General features: G+C 50.9%; 2 protein-coding genes across 6 annotated transcripts in view; one reads left to right on the top strand and one right to left on the bottom strand.

The window, feature by feature from the left end:
• Positions 1-261: 261 nt before the first annotated feature.
• Positions 262-4,218, bottom strand: LOC108920047 (cystatin-like). Of its 2 annotated transcripts, XM_018728503.2 has the most exons (4): positions 4,136-4,218; positions 3,046-3,325; positions 1,959-2,072; positions 262-486 (listed from the first exon to the last, which is right to left on the bottom strand). In XM_018728503.2, the coding sequence occupies exons 2-4, from the start codon at positions 3,277-3,279 to the stop codon at positions 379-381; spliced, it is 456 nt and encodes a 151-aa protein (XP_018584019.1). In that variant the 5' UTR covers positions 3,280-3,325; positions 4,136-4,218; the 3' UTR covers positions 262-378. The 2 variants fall into 2 exon arrangements, with proteins under 2 accessions (XP_018584019.1, XP_018584018.1); XM_018728502.2 differs by lacking the exon at positions 4,136-4,218 and having other exon boundaries at positions 3,046-3,364.
• Positions 4,219-6,055: 1,837 nt separating this feature from the next.
• The window catches only part of LOC108920073 (intersectin-1-like), a 37,763-nt gene continuing 19,184 nt past the window's right edge, over positions 6,056-24,634 (top strand). For 2 of the 4 annotated variants that reach the window (XM_018728560.2, XM_018728561.2), the window contains exons 1-13: positions 6,056-6,209; positions 16,919-16,982; positions 18,341-18,442; positions 19,962-20,025; positions 20,592-20,752; positions 20,974-21,171; positions 21,512-21,590; positions 22,053-22,162; positions 22,512-22,575; positions 22,767-22,904; positions 23,089-23,201; positions 23,457-23,719; positions 23,895-24,044. In XM_018728560.2, the coding sequence (XP_018584076.1) occupies positions 16,955-16,982; positions 18,341-18,442; positions 19,962-20,025; positions 20,592-20,752; positions 20,974-21,171; positions 21,512-21,590; positions 22,053-22,162; positions 22,512-22,575; positions 22,767-22,904; positions 23,089-23,201; positions 23,457-23,719; positions 23,895-24,044 (1,470 nt within the window). In that variant the 5' untranslated portion in view covers positions 6,056-6,209; positions 16,919-16,954. Of the gene's footprint in view, positions 6,210-16,918; positions 16,983-18,023; positions 18,088-18,181; positions 18,443-19,961; positions 20,026-20,591; positions 20,753-20,973; positions 21,172-21,511; positions 21,591-22,052; positions 22,163-22,511; positions 22,576-22,766; positions 22,905-23,088; positions 23,202-23,456; positions 23,720-23,894; positions 24,045-24,634 lie in introns of those variants that run through there. The other 2 variants (XM_018728558.2, XM_018728559.2) reach the window with 1 other exon arrangement.

Raw genomic sequence — 24,634 nt, forward strand, 5'->3', positions numbered from 1 at the left:
CACCATTTGGATCCAAAGGCAGCAGCATTAACCACTACACTACCAGCTGTCTTTGGATATATGTATCTCAGGCAAACAGGAGACTTTAAGTTGCTCTTAGTGTGTGTGTCTGTGAGGGACTGTCGATACGTGCGAGTTCCCTGGTATGGACACACAGTCATAAGTGAAAATGGTAATGTATGAATTATTTAAAGATATTTCTATGGAGCAGTGGGCACTCTTTCGGTATTCACAAATCATTCTCCTCTTAATTTTTTCCCCACTTTTATTATAAAGCACCATGCTTTGCGCCGATACATTTTGGAGTAACAAAGGACTGAAATATTTCTCTTATTCCTCCAAATCCTCTTAGTAGCCCGTAAGGACAACCGTTATGCGTCACTGTGAATCACGTCCACTTTTGGCTGCAGGGGTGCAGGAGTTGCGGATCAAAGCTCGCTCATTCCTCCACGGAGCGCTGAGAACCGCAAACTGGCACCGAAACACCTGGCAGACAAAGAGGGCACAGACTTTCAGGGGAGACTCCAACTGAAGAGCACGAAGCTCAGTGTTCTAATATCTAGCTGATGCATTTGTGCAAAAAACTAACACCGTTAAGCTACTTACAACTATTTATACAGCTGGGTCATTTTACTGGAGCAGTTTAGAGTTAGTACCTTGCTCCAAAGTATTACAGCAGTAGATAAGATTTGAAACCTCTGGATCCAAAGGTAACAGCTCTAAACATCACACTATCAGCCACCCAGCCAAAAAATGCATGTCAGAAAAATGTGGATCATGAACCTAGATATTAGCGTGATCTCGCTAAAATAACATTACAGATAGAGCCAGAAGAGGCACTGAACACATTGTACAGTCACTAGACACTTAGAAGCTGAACAAAGTTCGCCAAGCAATCATATTTGTCTTTTAGAATGGACTTTATCAAAGGCTACAGTTTCCCAACACCCCTTCTGTTAATATAAAAAAACACCCAAAAAAAGAACTGGGCCATATTCTACAATAGATTAGAATAAAACATGTATATGGTTAAAATGTACTAATGTGGATGACCCTTTCGTGTCCCAAAAAGATTTCTAAAATATTAACTAATTGAGAGAGAATACACACAATTTATACCAAAACAGATATGAAATAATCCAACTGTTAGAGTGCAGTGTGTGTCACTGCCATGAATGGTCACAAAATGTAAAATCACAGTGATATGATCAATGCCATGTAATAACAACTATATCCATTCATTTAGCTGACACTTTTCTCCAAAGCAACTTACAATGTTAAGGTACATAAGTATTTACTCATTTATACAGCTGGGTAATTTTCACTGGATTTCAATTTCAGAGTACATTACTCAGCAGTACTAGAGCTGGAGATGAGGCTTAAACCCAAAACCTATAGGTACAGAGACAGCAACTCTAACCACTACGCTACCAGCCAATTATCTTAGGATGGGTGATGTGACTTGATGGTTTATGACTTTATACATTTGGTTGCTCTTTCCCCCTCCCAAATACTTACTCAGCTCCAAGTCTTTGTTCTTCTTGACAATTCATCGCTCATCTCAGATATGCTCATGTTTACTGCAGCTGCAACAGTGTGGCAAAAGGGACAGCTGGTAGCGTGAGTAGTGGTTAAAGCTGCTGCCTTTGGGCACAAAGGGTACAGGTTCAATCCTCTCCTGTAGCGGTAGTACCCTGGAGGGAAGTACTTACCCTAAATTGCTCCAGTGAAATTACCCAGTTGTATAAATGAGTAAATATTTATAAATATCTTGATGTTGTAAGTCACTTTGGAGAAAAGTTTGAATCAACAATGTGGATGAGACAAAACTTAAATACCGTACCCTCTCTTACACTCTTTAACCTCAGACAATGGTAAAACATATAAGTGATTGCTGCATGTCTTTAGTAGATGATATTGGACACAACGGAAGGTGCAGATGAGCAATAAAGTGTTACCTCATCATCAGGGGGCAAGAGCACCTGGCAAGAGTCCTTAGCCACCTGGTCCTGCTTCATGCACTGGGTTTTCCTCAGCTCCACACACATGTCATACCGGCCTCCACCGACGTTCTTGAGTTTGTGGATCAACAGTGACATACGTCTATTTAGTTATACTACATACAATATGCAGATACCTTTCTGACTGTTGGGCTGCTCAAAAAAATATTCCTGTTATTGAGTAGTATTTATCTGACACCTTTGTCCAAGGCACCTTGCAATGCTAGATACGCTGCACTGCACGAAACACCCTACAATCAATCCCCCATCTATGCTGTAAAGCAGTGTAACACACACTCTGTGATTCGGGTTTCAATGGAACGCAGGTCGATGTGTGTATACATGCATGTGTATTCGGAGTGAAAGAAGTTTTGTTTATTTGCCTCCCGAAAGAAAAGGAAAAAAAAAAAAAAAAACGTGCTGATGGCTTTCAAGGAACTCATAAACATAAGTGCAAAGTACAGTTTGAGTTCATTCTCTGCAACTTTAAACATTTCTGAAGCACTCTGTGATTATTTGCATTCAGGATGCACTTTAGCACAGCTTCACCTCCGTCAGCAACATCGAAACACACGCGAGCAAATTCTTCACAAGCAAGGACACTGAAAAGAAACCCATTACTCCCTGTTTACGCTTGTCATATCTTGTCACTCCTCAGATAAAAAAGCCAGACATCAAAATTAATTTGGAAAATGTATAGTAAATTCTTTGTGCTTTAAAGTACCACTTTTCTTCATTCAGCCTATTGCATTATGTTACATTTTACGGTACATCTGAACCCCTGGATTATGTTTATTTTATATATATATATACACACGTATACATGTATATACATATATATATATTTTTTTTAAGTAATGAGCAGGATTGGTCTTTAAGTGTATTTAGTTTATCAGAGAGAGCATCATTTTAAACAACTGCTTTTAATCCAGCATAAATCCCAAATGAGAAAAGCCATCACGTTTCTTATTCTGAAGTAACGCTCAAGACCGTGGTCCCCCAAAGCACTGTAACTGATGGTATATTTGATTAATGCAGGACTTACAGCCTTTCTGGCAGACGTGATCTTGGTGATGACATAGAGGTGTGGGTCCTTGTTGAAGTGGTTGAAGGTCCGGAGGGCGAAGGCGGCGCAGGCCTCCAGCTCGGGATCATCGCGGTTGGCGTCCTCCACGGCCCCCGGGGAAAGGGGAGCCGACGCCGACAGGGCGGCCAAGGAGACGAGGGCCCACAGGACCCGAAATGTGCTGCTCATATCTGCTGAGCGAGGAGATCCCATGCTGCCGTGTTGCTGAAGGGGACCTTTGAATGGTGGTGAGCGTCACCTGGTTATGTAAAACACACACGCTCATACACACGTAAACACGCAAGGCTTGGCACGCCAATGACCTCCCTCAGGTCTGTGTACTCAGCGCAAACTCCTAGGCCTGTGGCCCTTCTGATGGAAAAATGACCTCGTATTTGTTCCAAAAAAAAAAAAACCCTCCCATCCTCTGATAGCACAGGATATTTTTGTTTACCAATACACTGACGACTAACACACAGCCGCTTAGTCGCAGTCAGTTTAAGAGCAACACGCATACCAAATATGACACATGCTGTATTGCATAACTTTCCTTCAGAAGAACTCACTGGAATAATCTGAATTGTTGGACCCCCTGGTGGCTGTCAGGGAAAACATTCCACCCATATGTCTCTGGGTTTGCTTTCTGAACATTTTTTCTGATTTAAGTGACACATTGCTGCACACTGGTGAGCTAAAGTGACATGGTACATTTTGGTGTAATGCACCGTTGTATTATTTTCTGAGATGTACGTCACTATGGAGAAAAGTGTCTGCTAAATGAACACACACACACTTTGTCCCAAGCAGAGTCAGGGCTAGACAGAGCCTAACCCAGCAACACATGGCACAAGAGTAGAGGGGAGAGGACACACCCAGGACAGGATACCAGTCCATCTCCAGGAACCCCACATGGGACTTGAACCCCCCACCCACCAGACAGCAGGCCCCAGCCAAAACCCCCTGCACCACAGCTCCCCCGAATGAATAAATGTCAATGTGAATGTCCACAACTGAGCCAATTTGTCAATTGCTCTGAACAACAACATGCATACGGAAGCCAGATCCTTACTGCAGCCTTTGGGAGCTGGTCTGTTTTTCGCCTCTTCCGCGGTTGACGAGCTCTGTCAGCCTGTCAATATGAGCCAAGAACATTGTGTGCCCATGAAAGAACCGCTTTTCGCAGAAGGAAAAGGCAGATTCTTCACGTTCCCGTGTACACTGGTATTTCTGACTTCATCCTGATGGTGGTGCTCTCAGTTCAGAGCCCAGGCGCCAACGTTCGGCTGCAGACTGCACCTTCCCGCCGTGACACACGCGCTTCACATCTTGCATATAAGGTGATCCGAACCACCGCTTCGGCTGTGGCTCTACGCACCACCCTGTCCGTGTGCTGTTTTTCACCTGACCTTATACCCAAACCACTGATCCCTGAAGTGAGACGATGCTTTTAATTTCTATACAGCAATCTTGAAGCTTCTAGAGATTTTGAAGAAGTTGCTGTACTTCTGTAAAACAAGCAAACAAATGCACAGAGGAACATTATGGTACAGCAAGTAGTTCTATTGTTTTACAAGGCCTGGGCTATGTTATTGGGCATGGGATTGAATCCTGATTCAGTCTGTGTGGAGTTTGCATGTTCTCCCCGTGGTTTTCCCTGGTACTCTGGTTTACTTCCGCAGTCCAGTGACATGTGTTTTAAGTGAGGTGGTCACTCTAAACTGCTCTCAGTGTGTGACTGTGTACGACTGCCTTGTGATGAACTGGTGTCCTGTCCTGGGTGTACCATTTACCATGTACCATGTACCATTTACCATGTGCCGTGCCTCTTCTCCTGTGCTTCCAGCTTATGCTTTGGTCCACTGCACCCCGGCATTAGGACAAGCGTGGATGGATGAAGAAATAAAATATTTTAGTAGCGGACCAGTGTAGTCTATTTTTATAACAGCTAATATAGCAACCTTGAGAATATCGTAAGGACCTGATCAACAATAACTGGGTTCAAAAACCGACATACGCTACGGCTCAACAAAAGATGCAAATTTATAGCAAGTCAAAACGTTCAGCGGCAGTGTAATCCTTATCAGCGATGATGTGCTCTCAAAACTGTATGAAGTCATAATCATAATGACGCTTGAATTCCATATATTAGGTGATACACATAGACACTTGACTTGTGCATATATAATCGTATAATGTAAATACAATATATAAGGTATTAATTTTTTTTATAACTGTAGGAGTGTTTTCATGCTGAGAAAAAGATTTTTATGTACAGAAGACAGCAACTGTCATCCACATCATGTTTATTTAGCGTTTATTCATTGAGACTGTGTGGCCTCTAGTATTTGCAGCACTGACCAAACGATGTGTGAGAATAAATCATGTATAAATTGTCCAGACCACACGCAAAGTTTTTATGTTTTAATTCACACTTTTTTGAAAAATAAATTCTGAACTTCCATATTTTCTTCTTCCAATGATACCAGCGGCATCTGGCAAAACACAGCATTCAAAAAAAGCAGTCATATTTAGCGTCGTTTCGTAAAGGTCATAAAGTGTGAAATATTATAGGAGAGAACATTCCGCTTCGGCGTTATGCTACTAAACTGCTTTTACGATTACCGTTACCCCATTTATAACAAACACATTGCTCATGTCTTAAAATAGCCAGCTCTTTTAATATTCGGTTTTCATTTGCACATCGCCACGTCAATCTTCTTGTTTTGAACGGCAATTCGCTAATCACTATGACGTCGAACATAATTCGCAGCTGCGAATTCCTATTGGTTCCTGCGGTTGTCTTTCTGGCAGCACTGCGAAGGCGATTCGTGGGTCCATTAAAAACTGATCCCTACTCAGTTTTAATATTTACTGTACCCTGTGCAGGGCAGCGATTGGCGGGCGACAGCTGTTTCTAGACCGGTCTTAAGAACCCAGCAGAGGCTGTTAATAAGGAAGGTGTGTCTAAGTAACGCGTTGGAGATGCGCACATTGCGTAGCACTACGGCAGCTCGGCGAGCGGAGCGGAGTGAGAGAAAGAGGGTTAACGGGCATCACCTGGATGGATTTTCTCGTGGGGTGACCGGTCTTTTTCACTGCGCGCGGCCGAAACTGTCGGGCGATGAGCCACTAATCATTATGAGGTAAGATGGACGACACGTTGCGATCTGTGTGCGTGCGCGCGTGTGCGCGTGTGTGTGTAAGCGCGCTGCCTGGAGCCGGACTGCGCTGCGGTAATAATAACGCCGACGGTCAGGACTGTGTGTGTGTGGTCAGAGTGACCGGCTCGTCCGCAGCCCCCCCGCCCCACACACACGGAATATCATTCAGCACACCCCAGTAGTGTCCTGTTAGACTGTACTCTGCAGTCTGGTGGTTGCTGGTTTGAATCCCGGTCCTGCTTAGCACCCTTTTAATTATACTGTAAATGTGTGAATTGTAAAGCTGATCATAATAAGAGTGTAAATGATAAATCAGCTTGGAATAACCATAACTGCAAGTAACTATGAATTGTTATTCTCGATTATTATTATTATTATTATTCTTATTATTATTATTATTCTTATTATTTTTATTAATAACATTAACAATAAAAATAATACTTAAGAATATGACTTCTCTTTCCTTTTCTAATTCACATAGGGCCAGGGGACAAAGTGTCAGTATCAGAGGAGCATTAAAAGCCATTAAAATAATTTACAGTAAAGAGAATAACATGAGTACTGGCCATTAACAGTATTTTGTCATGCGGTGATATCTGTGTACACAATGGTATTTTGAGTGTGAAACTAAATAATGTGTGTGGATCGTACTCCCCCATCCCAGAATCCCCGTGGGTCTGCTGTCCTTGCTCACCGTGGGCTTTCCCTGCCCACATCCCCGTGACACACGCTGCGAAATTCTCTTTTGGAATTTTAAATCCTATAAATTCCTGTCCCGTGGCCTAAAATACTTCCTGAATCTTATTTGTTTAAACACAGGATAAATGTGACTGGACCATGTACAGGTCATACCCAGAATTCCCTTGCAGACATGAATGCGTGCAGGTGCATTGTGGGTAGTGTAAGGGATGCAGAGACGTAACCCCAGTAGATGTGTGGGTTGCAGATGGTGTGGTGGTGTGTTTGAGTCAGCATGGACCTATGGTGGTGCTGCACCTTTGCTATGGATCTTCCTTTCTTCTTCTTCTTCTTATTATTATTATTATTATTATTATTATTATTATTTTTTTTTTTTTTCTGATTTCTTTGTCAAAGGTGACTTACAATTTTCGAGAATTTTACAGTGATTTTCACAGTTTCACAGCCATTCATACAGCAGGGAGTTCTTGCGCTGCCATTCCGGAAGGGGTCCCTTCATCAAGGGTCCTACTGCGGGAGGGGGTTCCAGGTGAAGGTGGCGTTGTAATGTAGTGTCGTTCCCTTTCCCAGGCAGGTGATGGGCAGGTGCGCGCCGCTCCTCGTCCCTCGTCGGGCTGTCTGCGGGCGCGCCGCGTGAGCTCCCCGGCCCCGTCGTGCGGACTTGAGAAGAACCTCGCTGAGATCTCGGTACAAATAAGGGGCTCTTCAGCCCTGCGGTCAGTGCTCACTTTCCTACTGGACTGTGAGCGAGGTCTGCGAGAGATCCCTCCGCCGGTGACCGGTCCTTTGGGCCGCACCGTGCATTCCTGCAGGCGTCCGAGGAAGATGGTGAGGAAATGCGACCATGTCCGGACAGCGGGGGGCGTAGTGGCCGGAGCAGCCTTTCAGCCGAAGGGCCCTGGATAAATTCCCCCTCCTATTTTAGTGCCCCAAAGGGGGGTCACTCACTGGAATTCCTGCAGTAAGAATACCCTGCTGCATATATGGGTAAATCACTGTAAAGTATCGAAGATTGTAAATCACCTTGGATTGAGGTGTCAGCAGAATCGCTAGATATAAGGCGCTCTTTTGAGAAGCCCCCGGTTTTATGGCGGCGGATTTTTTTGCGCTCTGCGCTGCCGTGAAAGCGGGAGCAAATGCATTATGCATCACGTCAAACTGTTTGTACAAGGTCGACGCCATCGGAGCGGTGACGAGCGTGCGACGCGCACGCCCGGTCGCGGTGTCCCGCTCGGAAGGCTCCTCCTCCTCTTGTAGACGCGCTGATCCAGCAGGGAAGGAGCTCGCTGCTCACGGATGGCCGTCCCCTCAGTCCGCTGTTCTCCGCAGCGCCGTGATGCGAAATGCCGCCGAGCCTGTCGCATCCCGTAGGCTCCTGCCCCACGCGCCCCCCCGGCTACGCCCGGAGCAGGACCACCCAGTGACGGGGAAGAGCGGGGGCTGCAGGTCCTTTGTCCGGTCCCACAGTCCTGCGTGACACACCATCCCCCCGGTCACACAAGAGCATGATGGCGTCACCCTTTTGTGTCGAGGTGAAAGTAGGTGGGTGCCCCCGCTCCTGCGCGTGGGTTCGCGGCCCACACATCAGCACCCGCCATTGTTCACGGCGCTCCTTCTCGCCCCCCACGCGCACGACGAGACGCAGCGCTGCGCTTCGCCCCGGCTCACGCGCCCGAGGCACAGCCGACACGCGGCGGGTGAGCCCGTCGGGCAGGAGCGGCGTTCGTGCTTTCGTGACGCGCCGTTGCTCAGGAGGCTCGAACTGCACCGTGCTGGTGCGCGAACCCGCGTGTCTGCGTGCGCGTGCATAGGCGTATTTGTGCGCCTCTCAGGAGCGGGTCCAGTTGCGGCCGCCGGCCGTGCGCCGGGAGGCAACGCCGTGGGTCTGACATGAGGGGCCGCCTCTCGTCGGGTGTCTTAAAGCACCCATTGTTTGCCCTGTCGAGGCCCCTGTAATTACCCCCTCCCTTATTCCACCTCGGCTCTGAGTCAGGGTGGGTTTAATTGCTGTATAATTATGCTTTGAACACACACACCCAGTGTTGAGGCGTCATTGTCCCCAACGTGTGTGAGTGTGTATGCCTCTCATGGACATCCTCGGTTAACTACAGTGTCTTCTTTTTCACGTAGACTTTACACCAGAAACGTGGGAATGTCATCGATGACGTCTCTGCTGTGTAATCATTGGTTTGTAGGCTGGTTCTGAACCCTCCGCTGGTGTCGGCGCTGATCCACGTTTCCCCCTTGAGCAAGGGTACTACAGCTGGAGGTGGGACTCAAACCTCCACCATCTGGGTCCAAAGGTAGCAGCTGTCACCGTTATACCACCAGCTTCCCGCAAGTCCGTTCGCCTACTCGTACCTGAACCCGAACACCCTTCACGTTGGGCTGCGGTGGCGTTCCGTCGCCAGGTGCGTGAAGCTCTCCGACACGCCGATGGGTATGTGGGCTCTGCCTACGCTTGGCACGAGCAGTGACCTCGTGTTGCTCTCGGAGGTGTTCGGGTCCCTCGCGAGCAGTCCGGGTTACGTACGGTCAAATGAGAGGAGAACGGATCAGAGATCGTCCCGCACGTGACATTAAGATGACATTTCGCGAAGCCCTTCATTTCGTTTCCGTCGCCCTCTTCAGCTGCCGCCCAGGGGCCCTTCGTCGCGCTTCCTTTGCATTGGTTGCGGTCAGACGTGTGGGATGTGAAATCACACGAGTGTGTGTGAACTGCGTGCAGTGGACCGGTGTCCCGTCCATGGCGTACCCTGCCTTGCACCCTGTACTTGCAGCATAGGCTCTGGACCACCAGGACCCAGGACCCTGCACTGAACAAGCGGTTATTGAAGATGGATGGATGGATGGATGGATGTGGAAGCTGAAGACTGGGCCTTTTTTCCGCTCTTGAGACTCCACCCCATGTGTCGCATGCCGACCTCCAGCTCCACAGCTTTATTCACACTGCTGCGTCTGCGAGCACCGCTAATCCGTCGAAGGGATTTGAGCGCATGGGATGAACTGTCAGGCTGCGGGGCTCCTGTGACACGGCCTCCCAGCATGCTCGGCGCGCTGCTTTGAAGAGCATGCGATGCCTGCCGGGCTCCGCGGGGGAGGGGCTGCACGTATGAAGACGCGGCTCGGGGACAAAGGGGTCGCCGCCTCTCGCGGACCGACGAGATGCCGAGCCGAGGGGCGACGCGACACCCTTACGGTCTCTGTTAATGAAATCACACAGAGTTCGATGGTTTGCGAGGCAGGCGCCCCCTCCCCCCCCGACACAGTACGCGAGGCCCTCTCGTGACACACTTCCACCGAGGAGGTGTACACTAACCACAGTTACGACGAAAGAGGTCACACACACAACCGCCCCCCGCCTGTATAAAAGGGTGCAGTACATGTCACATTGAGGGGTTCTAATGGAAGGGTGGCACAGTGGCATAGAGGGGGCTCCTTTTCCGCCCACATAGTGGAGTCACACAGCATCTGCAGCACCGCCCTGCAGTCCATGACATCCTGGCTGAGGAGGACGAGGACGTCTCCGTGGTGCGATACTGGCCGGAGTCCTTCGCTTCCAGAATGTCCCATGACCCCCCCCCCATGTGTTCACTTAGCACTGTTTTCGTCTTTAGCAGAATACGCCTCCCTTTTCTACTGGAGAGTTGTGCGTGTTTGTGTGTGTGTGCACGAGCGCTCTCTCCCGCTTGCCGGTTTCATGCTAAAGGCACTCAGTGCGCGCCTGTAGGGTGTCCGTTCAGAGCCCAAAGCGGGTACTAAGACGCCCTCGGAGTCTCCCCCTGTGCGGTACCTGCAGGGGGCGCTGTCGTTCCCACTACATCCACCAAGTGTTGCGCTGTCCTCTTTCTAGAGCTCCGGTCCTGCAGTTGCGTTTCGCATCTTGCGTTGTGGAGAAAAGCAAAAGCCGGTTCTCACGGCTGCGCTGCGGATTCTTCCGGAAACGCCGGGTGCTCCAGTGCGCCACAGCGGCGCGTGGCAGGCTCCCTCTTCTCCCCTGTCTAATGCCTCCCAAGAGCTGCGATGTGACCGCTGGGCTCGTTTTTGAGCAGCGGGGGCTCTGCCGAGAGGGCATCCGCCGAGAGGCATTCAGGAGCCTCGCCTCTGGATGTTTCAGTCTGCAGTCGCTCCCCAGGCTCACTGGGAGTCGAACCTGCCCCGCACACCTCTGTAACAAGATCTTTCCCACCAGAACCGTGGATATTGTGGGCTCTGCGACTAACAACACCTGAGTCAAGTCAGAGTTGCTTTGTAGGCAACGAAAGACAAGCAGGGTACAGATATGGTGTATTTCAGTGTAAATCACCAGTTTGTGCCAAAGAGTGTTCTTCAGTTCAGCAGCAGGCGACGTGCCGTTTAAGGCTATCACCTTGTAATGTGAAGGTTCTCGGGTCAAATCCCCCTTCTGCTCTAGTACCCTCGCTGAAGGTACTCACCCTGCTGTGTAAGTGGGTGAATCACGGTAAATGACCGTCTCGCACAGTAAGTGGCTGTGTACAAAGGTGCCGGCTGGACAAAGGTTATTCCTAGCAGTGTTTCTCGACCGACCCCAGGTGCCCCGAGGACAGCACTTTTCTGTAGTTTATGGCCAATCTCTGCCGGGGAGGGAAGTGTTACTGTACGCCACTTATTTCCTCGTGGAGCAGAAGCTAATAACGCGGTTTTACCGGCGCTGTGCGGCACTGAGACGGACCCGGGCTGCTCGGGGTTTCCGCTCTCGCCCGGATGGTCTCCCTCGTACCCACAAATGCACGCGTGCTTGGCTGGAGAGCGAGGAGACGGGCGCGCAGCTGGTCGGGCGGCCGAACCCGTCCCGCTCACGGCGCCTCCGAGCCGTTTCGCCGACAAAGCGGGAACTGGTGCGTGAAATACGAGGGCAGAGCCATCTGCTGTTTTATTTTGCGAGCGGGACGTCGGGGAGCGCGAGGAGGGCGGAATGAGACGGATGTGATTTCAGCACTGGCCGGAGAGCAGAGGAGTAGAGGAGCTCCGAGCTCGGGTGGCACAGGACCCTCACGAGGGCCTTTTCCACTTGGGTTCCGCTTGGACTTATTTTTTTTTTTTTCTTTTTTTAATCTGACTCCCCGTCCGAGCCGCTCGCTTCGCAAGGAGAGCTGGAGAAACCTTCCGGCCTCGGCGCTCCAGGACCGTGTCGTGCGTGGAACCCACCCCGCGCCGACGTGCGGGTCGCCCCGGCTGGAGAAGTTTCGCGCCTGCGTCCTTCCAGGCGCGTGGTCCTCTCCGAGTTTCACGTACCTCCCGACCTCTGAGATGATTCTCCGTTCCAGCTGCCTTCCAGTTCTTCTCTTTCCTGAATGTAAAAGAGCCGCACGGCGCTCTCAGACCCGACGCCTCTCCTGCCCAGCCTGCTGCTCTACATATTAATGTGACTTTGCCCCCTCCTTCGCCCAGTTCGTCCCTTCACGTCTTTTTGACCTCGGCGCGTTTCTCCTCACCTTCTCAGCTAACAGTGTCTTCAGCAAAAAGTTAAGGTGAGCCTGTGGGCAGCTGGTAGCGTAGCGGTTAGTGCTGCTGCTTGTGGAGCTAGAGGTTTTGGGTTCAAGTCTTACTTCCGGCTGTGGTGTTCTCGAGCATTTACCCTCAATTACTCCATTAGAGTTACCTGGTTGTCTAAATGGGGGGTGCGGTGGGTTGGTCCAGGTCCTGCTCTTCGGTGGGTCTGGGGTTCGAGTCCTGCTTGGGGTGCCTTGCGATGGACTTGTGTCCCCTCCCCCTCCAGCCTTATGCCCTGAGTTGCTGGGTTAGGCTCCGGTTCCCCACGACCCTGTATGGGACAAGCGGTTCAGAAAAGTGTGTGTGGTTGTCTAAATGGGTCAGTAATTGTAAGTGATGTAAATGTTCATGTATCTCGAAAAAAGAGTTCTAGGAATCGTCGATTTTCGGACAAAGTTTCGTGCAGCTACTTGTGCCGCGAACATCGGTTCGCACGGTGAAGGAAGCTGCCTGTACTTAAGAATCATGCGTCCGCATTTATGTCTCTTCCCGCTAACGCGAAGCACACGTTGTATTTTCTATGAGATGTACGGCGCTTTGGAGAAAAGCTTCGGTTGCGTAAATAAACGTCGCGTAAGTGCGAGTTGCGCTCGTCCGACAGCCCGCTCTTAACCAAAGTGCCCGTTACGCATTTTAAAGTTAGGAAATAGAAATTCCATTTTTATATGTTGTGCTCAGTCCTCTGGAAAAACTGAAATAGAGTTTTTAATTTGTTTCGGCGCCCGTTTTTATCCGGCGGTCTTTATCGCCCTATCTAATGATGTCACACGATTTCTAGCTTCTAGCTAAGGTTCGCGCACGCCGACGAAGGCCCGCGGCCGGGATGCGTCCGGGCGTCGTACCGGTGTATAAGTTCCTCGGCGAAATCAACAGACGCACCTGTGGCTGCGAGTGCTGTCCTACGTACCGTATAGTCCGGTTCTTTTACACGTTTTAACAACGGCGGCCGTTCGGACACCAGTGCGGCAGGTGTGTTCGCGGAACAGTTCGTGTTCGATGCTCCACAAAAGCCTGTCTCTCAGCAGTTAGGGGCGGTGGAAGGCATAGCGGTTAAGGTCAGGGAGAATGCGAGCCTTCGGATCACAAGTCCCTGACCTTAACCGCCATGCCTTCCACCGACCCTAACCCTAACCCGTTAAAAGGGATGGGCATCGTTATTCCCCTGACCTTTGCTTGGTGCTTTTCCCCAAGGTGACTTACAGCGTTAGGTTTGATTGTTACCCCACTTTAAAGGATTCACCCGCTTATACAGCTGGGTAGTTTTTACCGCTGTGAATTGAGGTAAGTGATGCTGTCAGGGGTACGACAGCGGGAGCAGGGATTCAAAAGCGGGGCCTTAGATTGGGAGGCAGCAGCTGCGAGCGCACGGCGGCCCGGCGACGGCGTCCGCCTTCGAGCAGCGGCGCTCCCGCTCCAAGCCGCGCGTCGCTTCGGCGGTGCGGCGGTGCGGCGGTGCAGCGCTAAGAAGCCGGGTGCGTGTCGCCTGACGCGCGACCCATCGCAGAGGCGTGTTCGGCTGTTATTCGTATGTATTCCACAAAGGAGGCGGGGCCGAGGAGGGATTTCATCGGAGCCTCGGCGCCAACGGGCTGCTGACTGTCACCGCGATGGAGATGTTTGTGCGCACAGGGAAGGATGGCCCCCCCCCCCCCCCTCCCCCCAAGCCACGCGAATCAGCAGAGGAGATCCACGTCACCGTGACGTCCGTGGTCAGGATGGAGCCATGGTTAGAGGTCCTTAGAGTCATTTTTCTCTCCTCTGGAGCCTGTGTGCTTCGTTTGTCCGGGGGGGGGGTGGTCACACTGGGGGAGGGTGACATTTATAGCATTACAGGAGTCTGGGCCGCGTGTGAGCACACGGCGTTGAGCGTCACACCGGAAGATGTGTTTACGGAGAGGCGTGGGCATTGAGGCGTCCTGTCTCGATGGATGTTGGTCATCCCACTCCAGTATCAAATTGATTTTCCAGCATCTTTCTCCCACTTGAAATGCCGGGTTTAAAAAATACGAGTACGTGTCAATAACCCCCGGGCCGTGTTTTTACCGCTCTGCGCCACACCTGTGTTTGGGGGAGGGCTCATACAGCAACTGACCTCGTTCACGGGATTTGAACCCGGGACCTTCAGACTTCGAAGCGACTTAACGTGCTGGACCAGGAGACACTTATTCTGTTGCTAGGTTCATAGAGATCACGGTCTCCTGCGTCTGATAGTTTGTCGGATGGATTCTAATGGTTGAGTGGAGTTCACGGTTTCACAGTGCGTGTAAGTGTTTGAGGACACGTCTCGAGTGTCCCTTTCTGCGGTTGGCGGAGACAAATGCTCATTTGAATCCCGTAACATCTGCGGGGCATTCACTGGTGGACGTAGCGCAGGCTCAGTGAGGCGTAAAAGATATTGATATTAAGATATACAAAAGTGCACAAATCCTAGTCTCGGTTTGAAATATAACTTTAGCAGGCCTTCGATCTCGGCTCAGAACTAAGTTATGTGCAGACAGCACTTTGAGCTGGTTTTTTGTTTTACTGGTCAAATGGTTTGGTGCTCAGCATATCGTTTTACAATACTGTACACAGATTTTTTTGAGCTGTCATGTGTTTTATGGGGGAAACATGCAAGTACTCAAGATGTTATTTAGTAAGATAGTTTCTGAATATTATAATGTTAAAGGCTGCAGGATTTTGAGCACAGAAATCTGGATCTTTATTTCTACTCTGAAGTGTAGGTGAAGAGGTGCTTTAATGTTACGGGGCAGCCTTTCTAGTATCTGCGTATCTGCAATGAACTGTAAACTGAGAGTTGCTGTCATTTCATGGTGTAGCCCTTCTAGTTCCCATAGATCTTGGTTAAGTTGTTGTTGAACAGTTGCTGTGATGTCAGAGGACGGTCTTTCTAGTTCCTGCATATCTAGGCTGAGTTGTTGAAGAGTGCTTTCAGGGGGTGGTCTTTCTAGTTGCCGCTGATCTAGACTGAGTTGTTCTTCAAGGGTTGCTGCGATATTAGGGAGTAGCATTTCTAGTTCCCACGTATCTAGATTGTTCTTTAAGACGAGTTGCTGTGATTTCAGAAGTCAGCCTCCTTGGCTAGCTCTGCCTGGTCAGGTGCTGTCTCCACGAACACGTTCACCTTCCAAGGACATCCCCTGCAGCTTCCCGCCCTCTTGTTCACCACAACACCCTCAGTGTGTGTGATCTCGTGTAATTTTGGGTCTCGCCCAGGGATTCGTTTTTGTTCTCGCGCGGTTTTATCAGCATACGGTGAAGAGAGAGACCGCGCGAAATTCCCGCAGCATCTTATCTTTTAATTGTTTTTTTTTTTGCTTCCTCCGTCAGCCAATTTCCCCGCTTCTCTATCTCTCTCTCCATCATTCACACGCGCTGTGCCAAGCAGAACGGTGCCCTGTGTTCGGGCCCCAAAGTAAACCCTTTGTCCTGCGTTGGCTGCACAGTGTGGGGGTGGCATCATCTTCATCATCCTCAAATCCTTGTTATTTCAGAAATGATGACACATTATTATTATTATTATTATTATTATATTAACAACAACAATAATCTCTCTATTATCATTCATTTTTCCCAATACAGGGTCGTGGTAGGCTGCAGCATACCGAAGAAATACAGGGAATAATGCAGCGTATACCATGGGAATTGTTGTTGTTGTTGTTGTTGTTATTATTATTGCCATACACATTTTTTTTAAGAACCAAACCAGGCACGTACAGTATGTAGCCTTTGCTACTATGACCAGAGTTTTGTTTACGTGTGTATTTTTATCAGTCATAATGACTGCAATTTCAGTTTTATTAATCCTTTTTCATCTGTTAATTTTGCCATTTCATTTTTTAAATAAACCTGGTTACCGGTTCTCTTTCGTGTTGTTCGGATACTGGGGTTGAGTGCAAAATAAATGGGGGAGAATGAAGCTGTTTTTCCACACAGATGGCGTTTAAAAAAAGATTGAATAGGAATTGAAGTGTAAACCAAATCTCAAGTGAAAATGAGTTCTGAAGTCAAACTGTAGAGACAGGGGCAGAAAACAACTTCCATGTCCTAATTTCCATTCAGTTGTCGCTCTGATAACGATTTGAAAGGTCTTATTTGAAGCATATGGGAAAAAAAAATAATGTGTAAAGTTTAAATACGTCCATTTCAACGTGGATTAGAGCAGCTGCGGTATCGCACGTCCTCGCCGAAACGGACACATCGAGTAATACGAAGTCCGTCCGTCCTTTTCACGTTTGCAAAAAATGCTTTTATCTATGTTGCTTGAGTCTGACGTGCTGCGTCCGCCGAACGCGGCTCTCGTAATCGATGGGTTGGGGGCCGCCGGAAGGTCCTCATAATACGTTTAAAGGCAAATTGTGTTTTCTTTTTCTTCTTTGCGAAGGGTCATAATGTAAATGCAGACGAGCTTGACGGAGGCGCGCGTTCGAGAGGGAACGCGTCCGTTTCACCGTGTCCGTCTCTCCTTGTGCTTTCAGGAGCGTGGCGCCCGACTCCAGCTGACTGACCGCACCATGGCTCAGTTCCCCACGCCGTTCGGAGGTGAGCGCGCTCCGCCACTGCCTCTCCCTCTCCCTCTCCCATCCTGGTCCGCCTTCTTCCCCGCGGATGGACGGGTCTCTCGCGCGAAGCGGGATGCCAGCGGCGTGTCTCCGGCGAGAGGCGGCAGCGGGTTCACCTTTCGGATCGGCGGGGCTTCGGCGGGGCTACGACGAGGCTTCGACGTCACGCTTCGCATCCGTTTCCTCTCTCCCGCGTGTGAATATTAGTTCTCTTTGGATTATTTATAAATGGCGCGGTGTGAGGTTATCATCATGTTTCTCATCAGGCGTGTCAGGAGCATCCGTTCATTACTTTATAATTATTCAGTTAATTTAGGAGCGCGGGCTTGGCGTCGACATCTCTCGGAGCTCCGCTTCGTAGCCTTGTTCGCGTACATCATGTCTGCTGACGGCGTGGTAAGACGGTAAGAGTGTCGTAATAAACGTGCGCCGAACACGACGGGCCGCCGTGTTTCGTCCTAACGGTGTTTCCGCTCGTTCTCTTTATTCTGCCTGTTGAGAACGCCGGCGTTCTGCTTGCGTCCTTTGAAACGGTATGATCGTAATTTGAGCATCTTTCCGGGTCGAATCGCCGCCGTTCCGTTGCCCTCCCTGCTCAGACGGCCTCGTCGTTGCCCTTGACGTCGAGCTGCGTGCGGAGCCTTGCGCTCCGTCCGTGTCGCTTTTAGTGAAGGAGCCCGCCGATCTCCCGCGCGGTGTCCGGTCGTGCTCCTCGGTTACGCCGAAACCCGAGCCCCTCCGCTCTAACAAAGGGGGGGCCGACGCGGCTGCGCTCGCTCGCTCGCCCGCCCGCCTGCGGAAACAAACACCGCGCCGTCTCCGTGCTTTTCACGCTGAGCCCCCAGGAAGAGAAATGCTGACCGTCTGCTTGGACGTTTCCGTTAAACAAAAACAGGGAGCGACCTAACGTTCTCGGGCTGCGATGCGTTGGCCTTGAACGCGCCGGGCCTTCGGCTCCGTCGTCACGCGCGCGGTAAATGGCCGGGATTGTCGTCCGCATGGCGCACGATCGCGTGCTGTAAAGACGTGCGCGGAGGCGCGAGGCTGTCGTGCGCGGCGACGGACGAGCGGTGCGACCCGCGCAGGTAAGTGCGTGGAGCTCTCGGCCCTCTAGTTTGTGGGTGTTGCGTGGGCAAGAATGAAAATCTCATGAGAACTCTTTCGTTTGTTTTTATTCAGCCGATGTGAACGCCGTTCGAGCCGAAGAGCGACGCCAACGGATATGATGCGAGCATCTGTTTTAATACGGTCCTTGGAAGATGAGCGATTATTTATACGCTTTTCCTTGTTTTCCTTACACGTTCATTCCTTTTGCCCGTCTCTCACTCTCTGTGTCAGTGTCGGGGGGCCTGGACGCCTGGGTCATATCTGTGGACGAGCGAGCCAAACACGAGCAGCAGTTCCACAGCCTGACGCCCACTCTGGCCGGCTTCATCACAGGTCAGTGCGCGCCGGGGTCTCCGCGGCGAAGGGCGAAGCTCCGTCCCGCGTCGCGCTGCGGCGCTCTCGTTGGCTTCTTCGGAGAGAACGTTCCGCTCATCCGTCCCGGTCCGTCAAGCGCGTCCGTCGGCCTCCTCCCGCAGAGCCCCGAGAAGGACCGCGGTCCTCGTAGAGTCGGAGCCGTCGTACGGAACCTGTCAAAAGTTTAGCGCACCTGGGCGGTAGCTGCCGGGATCGCCGTCTGGAGGGTGAACGATCACGTGCTGCGATGCGAAGACGTAAGCGGAGCCACGAGGCTGCTGCGTGTGGGAATGAGCGGTGCGACGCGCGCGGGTACGCGTGCGGAGCTCTTGGGTCACGGCGACCGAGGTCGTCTTGTTAGCCGTTAGCGTGGCGGCACGCCGGTCCCCTTCGAAGGTTTGCTTCCGTTTTCGGCGTCGTCCGTCATCGCGGGAAGGCGAGGAATTGGTTTTCGCTTCCGATGCGTTTTCAATTCGCATCCCGGTTAACGGATGGTCAGCAAGTGGGTTTCGCCTTACGTCGATTGCGCGTCGTATTTACCGGCTGTCCTCTGCATCGTTTTACTACTTAAGCTGCAGGTCGATTCATTTCGCCAGAGGCACGTTGAACCCAGAAACGTTGCGTCCTCCTTGTTTGCAAGCGGATCGGAGCCGAAATGGCTCGTTTCTTAAACTTTAACATCCGCTCGATGCGCGGCTCTGACCCCGGGGCGAGTCGTGTTCCAGTTCGCACAGAGGCACCCTTTGTGCGCTAATGAAGTGGCCTCGGTGAAGACGGAGCGAAGAGACAGAAACCGAAGGAGTGCCCGCGGAGCAGAAAGGCCCTTTTGTGCTCACCGCGGGCCGCTCGCCGTCTCCTTGCGATGCGGACGGCCTGAAACGGCTGAGGACCGGCTGTAGCGTTTATGGGACCCGGGGCTGCGCGTCAGCTCGTGTCCCGGTGCCCGAGTGGGGGACCGCACGTCCCGTCTGAGGGTTTCGCGGGGCCGTTCGTACGGTTACGGAACGCTGCTGATTTGTTTTACATTCCATGCTGTGGCTGACATTCGTTTCCAGAGAGAGTTGCAGCATTCGATCCCTTTAGTATTCAAGAAAAATACAACATACCGCAGCGGTAGCGGGGAGTGGGACTTCAGGTTGCAAGAACATGACTTTGAGTGCTGCACCTAATCCATATATTGTTCTCAGTGAGCACAGCGGACGTGCGGTGGAGTTCGTTCGCAGCAGCAGGCTTTAGGAGGCCCTCTAAGCATGCGTCGGACTGTGGCGTCACAAACGCCCTCGAAACAAGCCCAGATGCCTTTTTACTGCGGCGCATTAATTTTTTAAAAAAAAACATTTGCGGGGAATTATGGCTTACAGCGGAGATCAGAACGTGGGCGAAGCAAGGGAGCACTCCTGCGACCCTTTCTTTCCAAGATGGTCCTGAGCAGCGTTCCTGGTGCATTCAGATGTTCTGTGTGTCCACCTCCAAATGACCTCGTTGACTCTGTCGCCAGGTGACCAGGCCAAGAACTTCTTCCTCCAGTCGGGTCTGCCCGCCCCCATCCTTGCACAGATATGGTAAGTGGTCCGTGGAAGACCCCCTTGAAGGGGGCTGCGTGCACGCGTGTCGGGTGATGCTAAGCGGGCGGGAAAGCCGGCCACGGTGCCGCGCCTTTCAGGTGTTCGGAGGATGAACTCGCACAGCAAGTGGGCTACGTCCTGGACAGAGAGTGTAGGGAGTTGTGGACGGTCAAGTTTTTGATGGCCTAAACTCCAATATCTCTTACTTATTGCTGTTCATTTAAAATTTGACTTTAAAATTTGCTAAAATACCCAATCTCCTTTAAAATTATACTCGATCTTAATGATCCAGACAACGTTTAGTGTAAAGCAAAATCATTTTATCGACAAATGTTATTTGACAAGATTACCTGGCAAGTGTATGTCTTTTGATTTTTAGGTGAAATAGAGGATGTTGCCATGAGTTTGAACCTGTGTTCGGCAGCGCTGCAGCCAGCTACTTATTTCAGCCTGGTTTTCATACCGTTTGAGATCTTCCTTCTCCCCTTTCCCTTTCTTCTCTTTCCTTGTGGTCGACTCCCCCTCCCCACGCCTCTTCCTTTCCCACCGCTGTGCCGGTGCAGGGCTTTGGCAGACCTGAACAATGACGGGAAGATGGACATCCACGAGTTTTCCATCGCCATGAAGCTGATTAAGCTGAAGCTGCAGGGTCACCCGCTTCCCCCCTCGCTACCCCCGGCCATGAAGCAGCCGCCCCTCCCCGTGCCTCCGGCTCCACCCTTCGGTGAGGCAGCTCGCCACCAAGACAGATGGCATGACTGGCAGGAAAGCCACGAGGGCCCTGAGCCAAAGGCTAAAAACTGGAATAATGAAATGGTATCACACTTATTTAGTACACAGTAGGCATTACCGTGCTTCCCGTGGACAGCACTGCTGCACCGTTCGTCTCAGACTTGCTGTAGCACCTGTGTCTTCAACAGCGCCTCCTTCTGGTCCTCTGTGCAGGCATGGTGGGTGTGGCTGGGATGCCGCCGCTCCCGGGCGCCCCCCCCGTTCCCTTGCCAGCCCTGCCGCCTCTGACAGGTATGGGCATATCGCCCCCTCTCGTTTCGTCCGTAGCCCCGTCGGCGCCCCCTCCGGTGCCCCCCCTGGCCAACGGAACGCCAGCCGTCATTCAGCCCCTGGCAGGCTTCTCGCACCCAGGTGCGACCCCTCTCGCATCCCGTTGCACACTGTGGGCTCACTCGCATTGTGTACCTTTCGCCGCTTAGCAACTCGTCTTCCTCGAGCAGTTTCAGATACCGGGTGTCCAACGAGGTGGATACTTTTAGTATTCCCAGTAAAATACTTATTGATTAAAGGTTACTAAATTACTAAAGTCTTTGCTTTTTCTCTGTGTTTACTGTAGTGTAACATGCAGAATTACAGTAAAGTAGAGCTGTAGTAGTACTATAATTAAGTGTCGCCGCCCTCCCCCTTCCCCTCGGCTTTGTGAATCGTGGCAGCGCTAAGTACAGTGCTCCTTTTGTTCTCCGTTTCTCAGCTACGGCGCTAAACAAAAGCTCCTCTTTCAACCGCTCCGGTGCCAAGCTGCAGAAGGGACAGTCCTTTGACGCGTCCAAGTGAGTGTGTGTCCCTTCTCCGCATCACAGAGGGAACCCGTTCGCTCACCGCGAAACGTAACCGCGGGCGGACGGGGCGCGCACTTGTTGCGTGTTATGGAGCGTATCCCGTGCCCTTCTCGATGGCTCCACAGGTTTCTTGTGTGTTACGTGGTGCTTTCTCCCTGAGCTCCTTCTAGTCCGTAGCGAAAGTGATGCCATTTCGGCTGCGGACTGTAGCAACTACGTTTGCGTACTGAGCAAGTGTAATTTCTGAGAATCTGCTCATAAAGTCAGTTCTCATATCATCTGCAAATCCCTTTTATGGATTCGAACCCGGGTCCTTTAGCTGCAGAGTGCAGAAGGATGTTGTTGTCTTTTGTGTAAATGGAAACCGAACACGATTCCTGTAGGTGCTACAGTTGCAGAAAGTGTGAATGCAGCTTGTATGTGTGTGTGTCCCCCCCCCCACTCCCACCGCAGCGCCCTGCCAGGCCCCTCTCCAGCAGACTGGGCTGTCCCCCAGTCCTCACGGCTCAAGTACCGGCAGCTCTTCAACAGTCACGACAAAATGATGAGCGGCTACCTCACAGGTACAGCCAGGGACAGAGCGAGCTCCGGAACATTCGGCTCCGCTCGCCATTTACCCTGTTCCGTGATGTTCGGTACCTTCCGTTCTGCAACAGTAAGGCCACCGCAGAGGGGTTCCTTGTATTGTCTTATTTACCAGTGGGCCTGCAGACGGTGTGTAAAACGAAAATGTTTGTTTGCATGAATCGTGTAAATGCTAAGTTTTAAGCACACGCTTGATAAACCGTAATAAATATATTGAAACTTCTCTTTGTGCTTAACGCAGTTATAATTACGGGACCGAGTGTTGTCAAAAAATTACTTGGTAGGCACCGCTGTCGGCATTACTGCGCATTTATTCCTGATCTTCAGGACCTCAAGCAAGAACCATTCTGATGCAGTCGAGTTTGCCGCAAGCCCAGCTCGCTTCAATTTGGTGAGATGTGGATCCTGCTGGATTACGGCACCTGCCATTTTTTGCGCGTGGCCCTTCCCTGATCTCTCCGATCACCCCGAACGCTGCAGCCGCGACCGCTCCTTCGCATTCTTAAACGTTGCTCCGCTATCCTGCTTTATGGACGGCAACACAAACAATAAACGCGTCGCGTTTCACACTCCTTCTCACAGGAACCTATCGGACATCGACCAGGACGGCAAGCTGACGGCGGAGGAGTTCATCCTGGCCATGCACCTGATCGACGTGGCCATGTCCGGTCTGCCGCTGCCCCCGGTCCTCCCGCCTGACTTCATCCCCCCAACCTTCAGGTGGGTTCAGGCGACCAGTGTCAAAATGTGTGGATTGTTGTGTGTTTCGGTTGTGCAGCTTTAATTATGTGCTGCGACAGTTGCATCCATCTATTAGTCCATCTGTCCATTTTTTTTTTCCCCCATTTACCTTGGTCAATTGCTCTTACTAGTTGGAGTTGGTTAGATTATGCGCTCTCTACAGGAGGCTGCGCTCAGGAAGCGGCATCTCGCTGCCTGGCCAACACGCAGTTGACCAGCGGCTGTCCGAGGAGCTGGAGGAGGAGGAGCAGCAGAGCGCAGAGAAGAAGCTGCCAGGTCAGGTTCATTATAGGGTCCATATGGCTTCAGCATTGATATGTGTTTGTTACACGAACTGTCTGCTTTCCCTCAGCTAATCTTAATGACTAAGTTCCAACATCCTGTCAAGCAAACCCCCTAATTCCCCCAAATAATTTTAGTACAGGGCAGTTCTGTTGTGTTTTTGCTAACCTGGAGAAGGTTGTCTGGATGCACGTATATAATACATATCTCATACAACACAAACTCACACTGTGCTTTCTGAACCCTCAGTGACCTTTGAGGACAAGAAACGGGAGAACTTTGAACGGGGGAACTTGGAGCTGGAGAAGCGGCGGCAAGCCCTGCAGGAGCAGCAGCGCAAGGAGCAGGAACGGCTGGCGGCTCTGGAGCGCCAGGAGCAGGAGAGGAAGGAGAGGGAGCGCCAGGAGCAGGAGCGGCGCAGGCAGCAGGAGCTGGAGAAGCAGCTGGAGAAGCAGCGCGAACTGGAGAGGCAGCGGGAGGAGGAGAGGCGCAAGGAGATCGAGAGAAGGGAGGTAAGAATGCGGGAGACGTGTCTGGGAGCAAGTAGGGGTGTGCTGGAGAGAAGGTCAAAGGGTGAGAACCGGATAGACCGAGCAGGCTTGGAGAGGCTTGAGGATGCGTACGAACAGGCTTTGGAGAAGCGTGACTGACGGACCCCCACCCCCCCATCCTGTCTCCTTGCCCCAGGCAGCCAAGCGCGAGCTGGAACGCCAGCGGCAGCTCGAGTGGGAAAGGAACCGCAGGCAGGAGCTGCTCACCCAGAGGAATCGTGAGCAGGAGCACATGGTGCTACTCAAGGCCAGGAAGAAGACCCTGGAGTTTGAGCTCGAGGCCCTGGTAAAAAAGATCAGCATGTTGTGTGGCCCTGACACACTTCTGTGTTTTAGACACTGTGCTGAGGTCTAGTTCATTTATATCAAGGAACTCATCATGTCAAAGGCTGAGTACTGATTGTGAGTAAGGTTACACTATGATGGCTGTGTATGTAGTAGCATGTACTAGTGCAGCTGGATTCTTGTAGAAAGTTCTGTGTTTGTGTAGGCGGTTGCAGGGGCAGTTCACATAAACAAATTTGTGTGGGTGGCAGTATGCATCTGCGTGTCCCTGAGTGTGTACAGGCCCACAGTTATTTAAGAAACGGATGCCACAAGATATTTGTGTTCATATTCATCTAATGTTTATGTTTATTCCTCTCAGGAGTCATAATAAACTAACTTTTTGCTCAAGTTGATAAAAGAAACTTTAGTTTCCAAAACAGTCTGCAAACATTACCCTGAAGTACAAGTTAAGGATTTTGCATCTGCTTATCGTTGTTGGTCTTTCCTCGCCTAACAAAAGCTCTTATTAATACTGGCATATATGAACGCGTGTTTTTTTTGTATCCTAACATTTGCATAATCGTGTATTAACTCATACTTACGAGGAAT

This window comes from Scleropages formosus, chromosome 14 (genome assembly GCF_900964775.1).
Source record: "Scleropages formosus chromosome 14, fSclFor1.1, whole genome shotgun sequence".
Lineage (NCBI taxonomy): Eukaryota > Metazoa > Chordata > Actinopteri > Osteoglossiformes > Osteoglossidae > Scleropages > Scleropages formosus.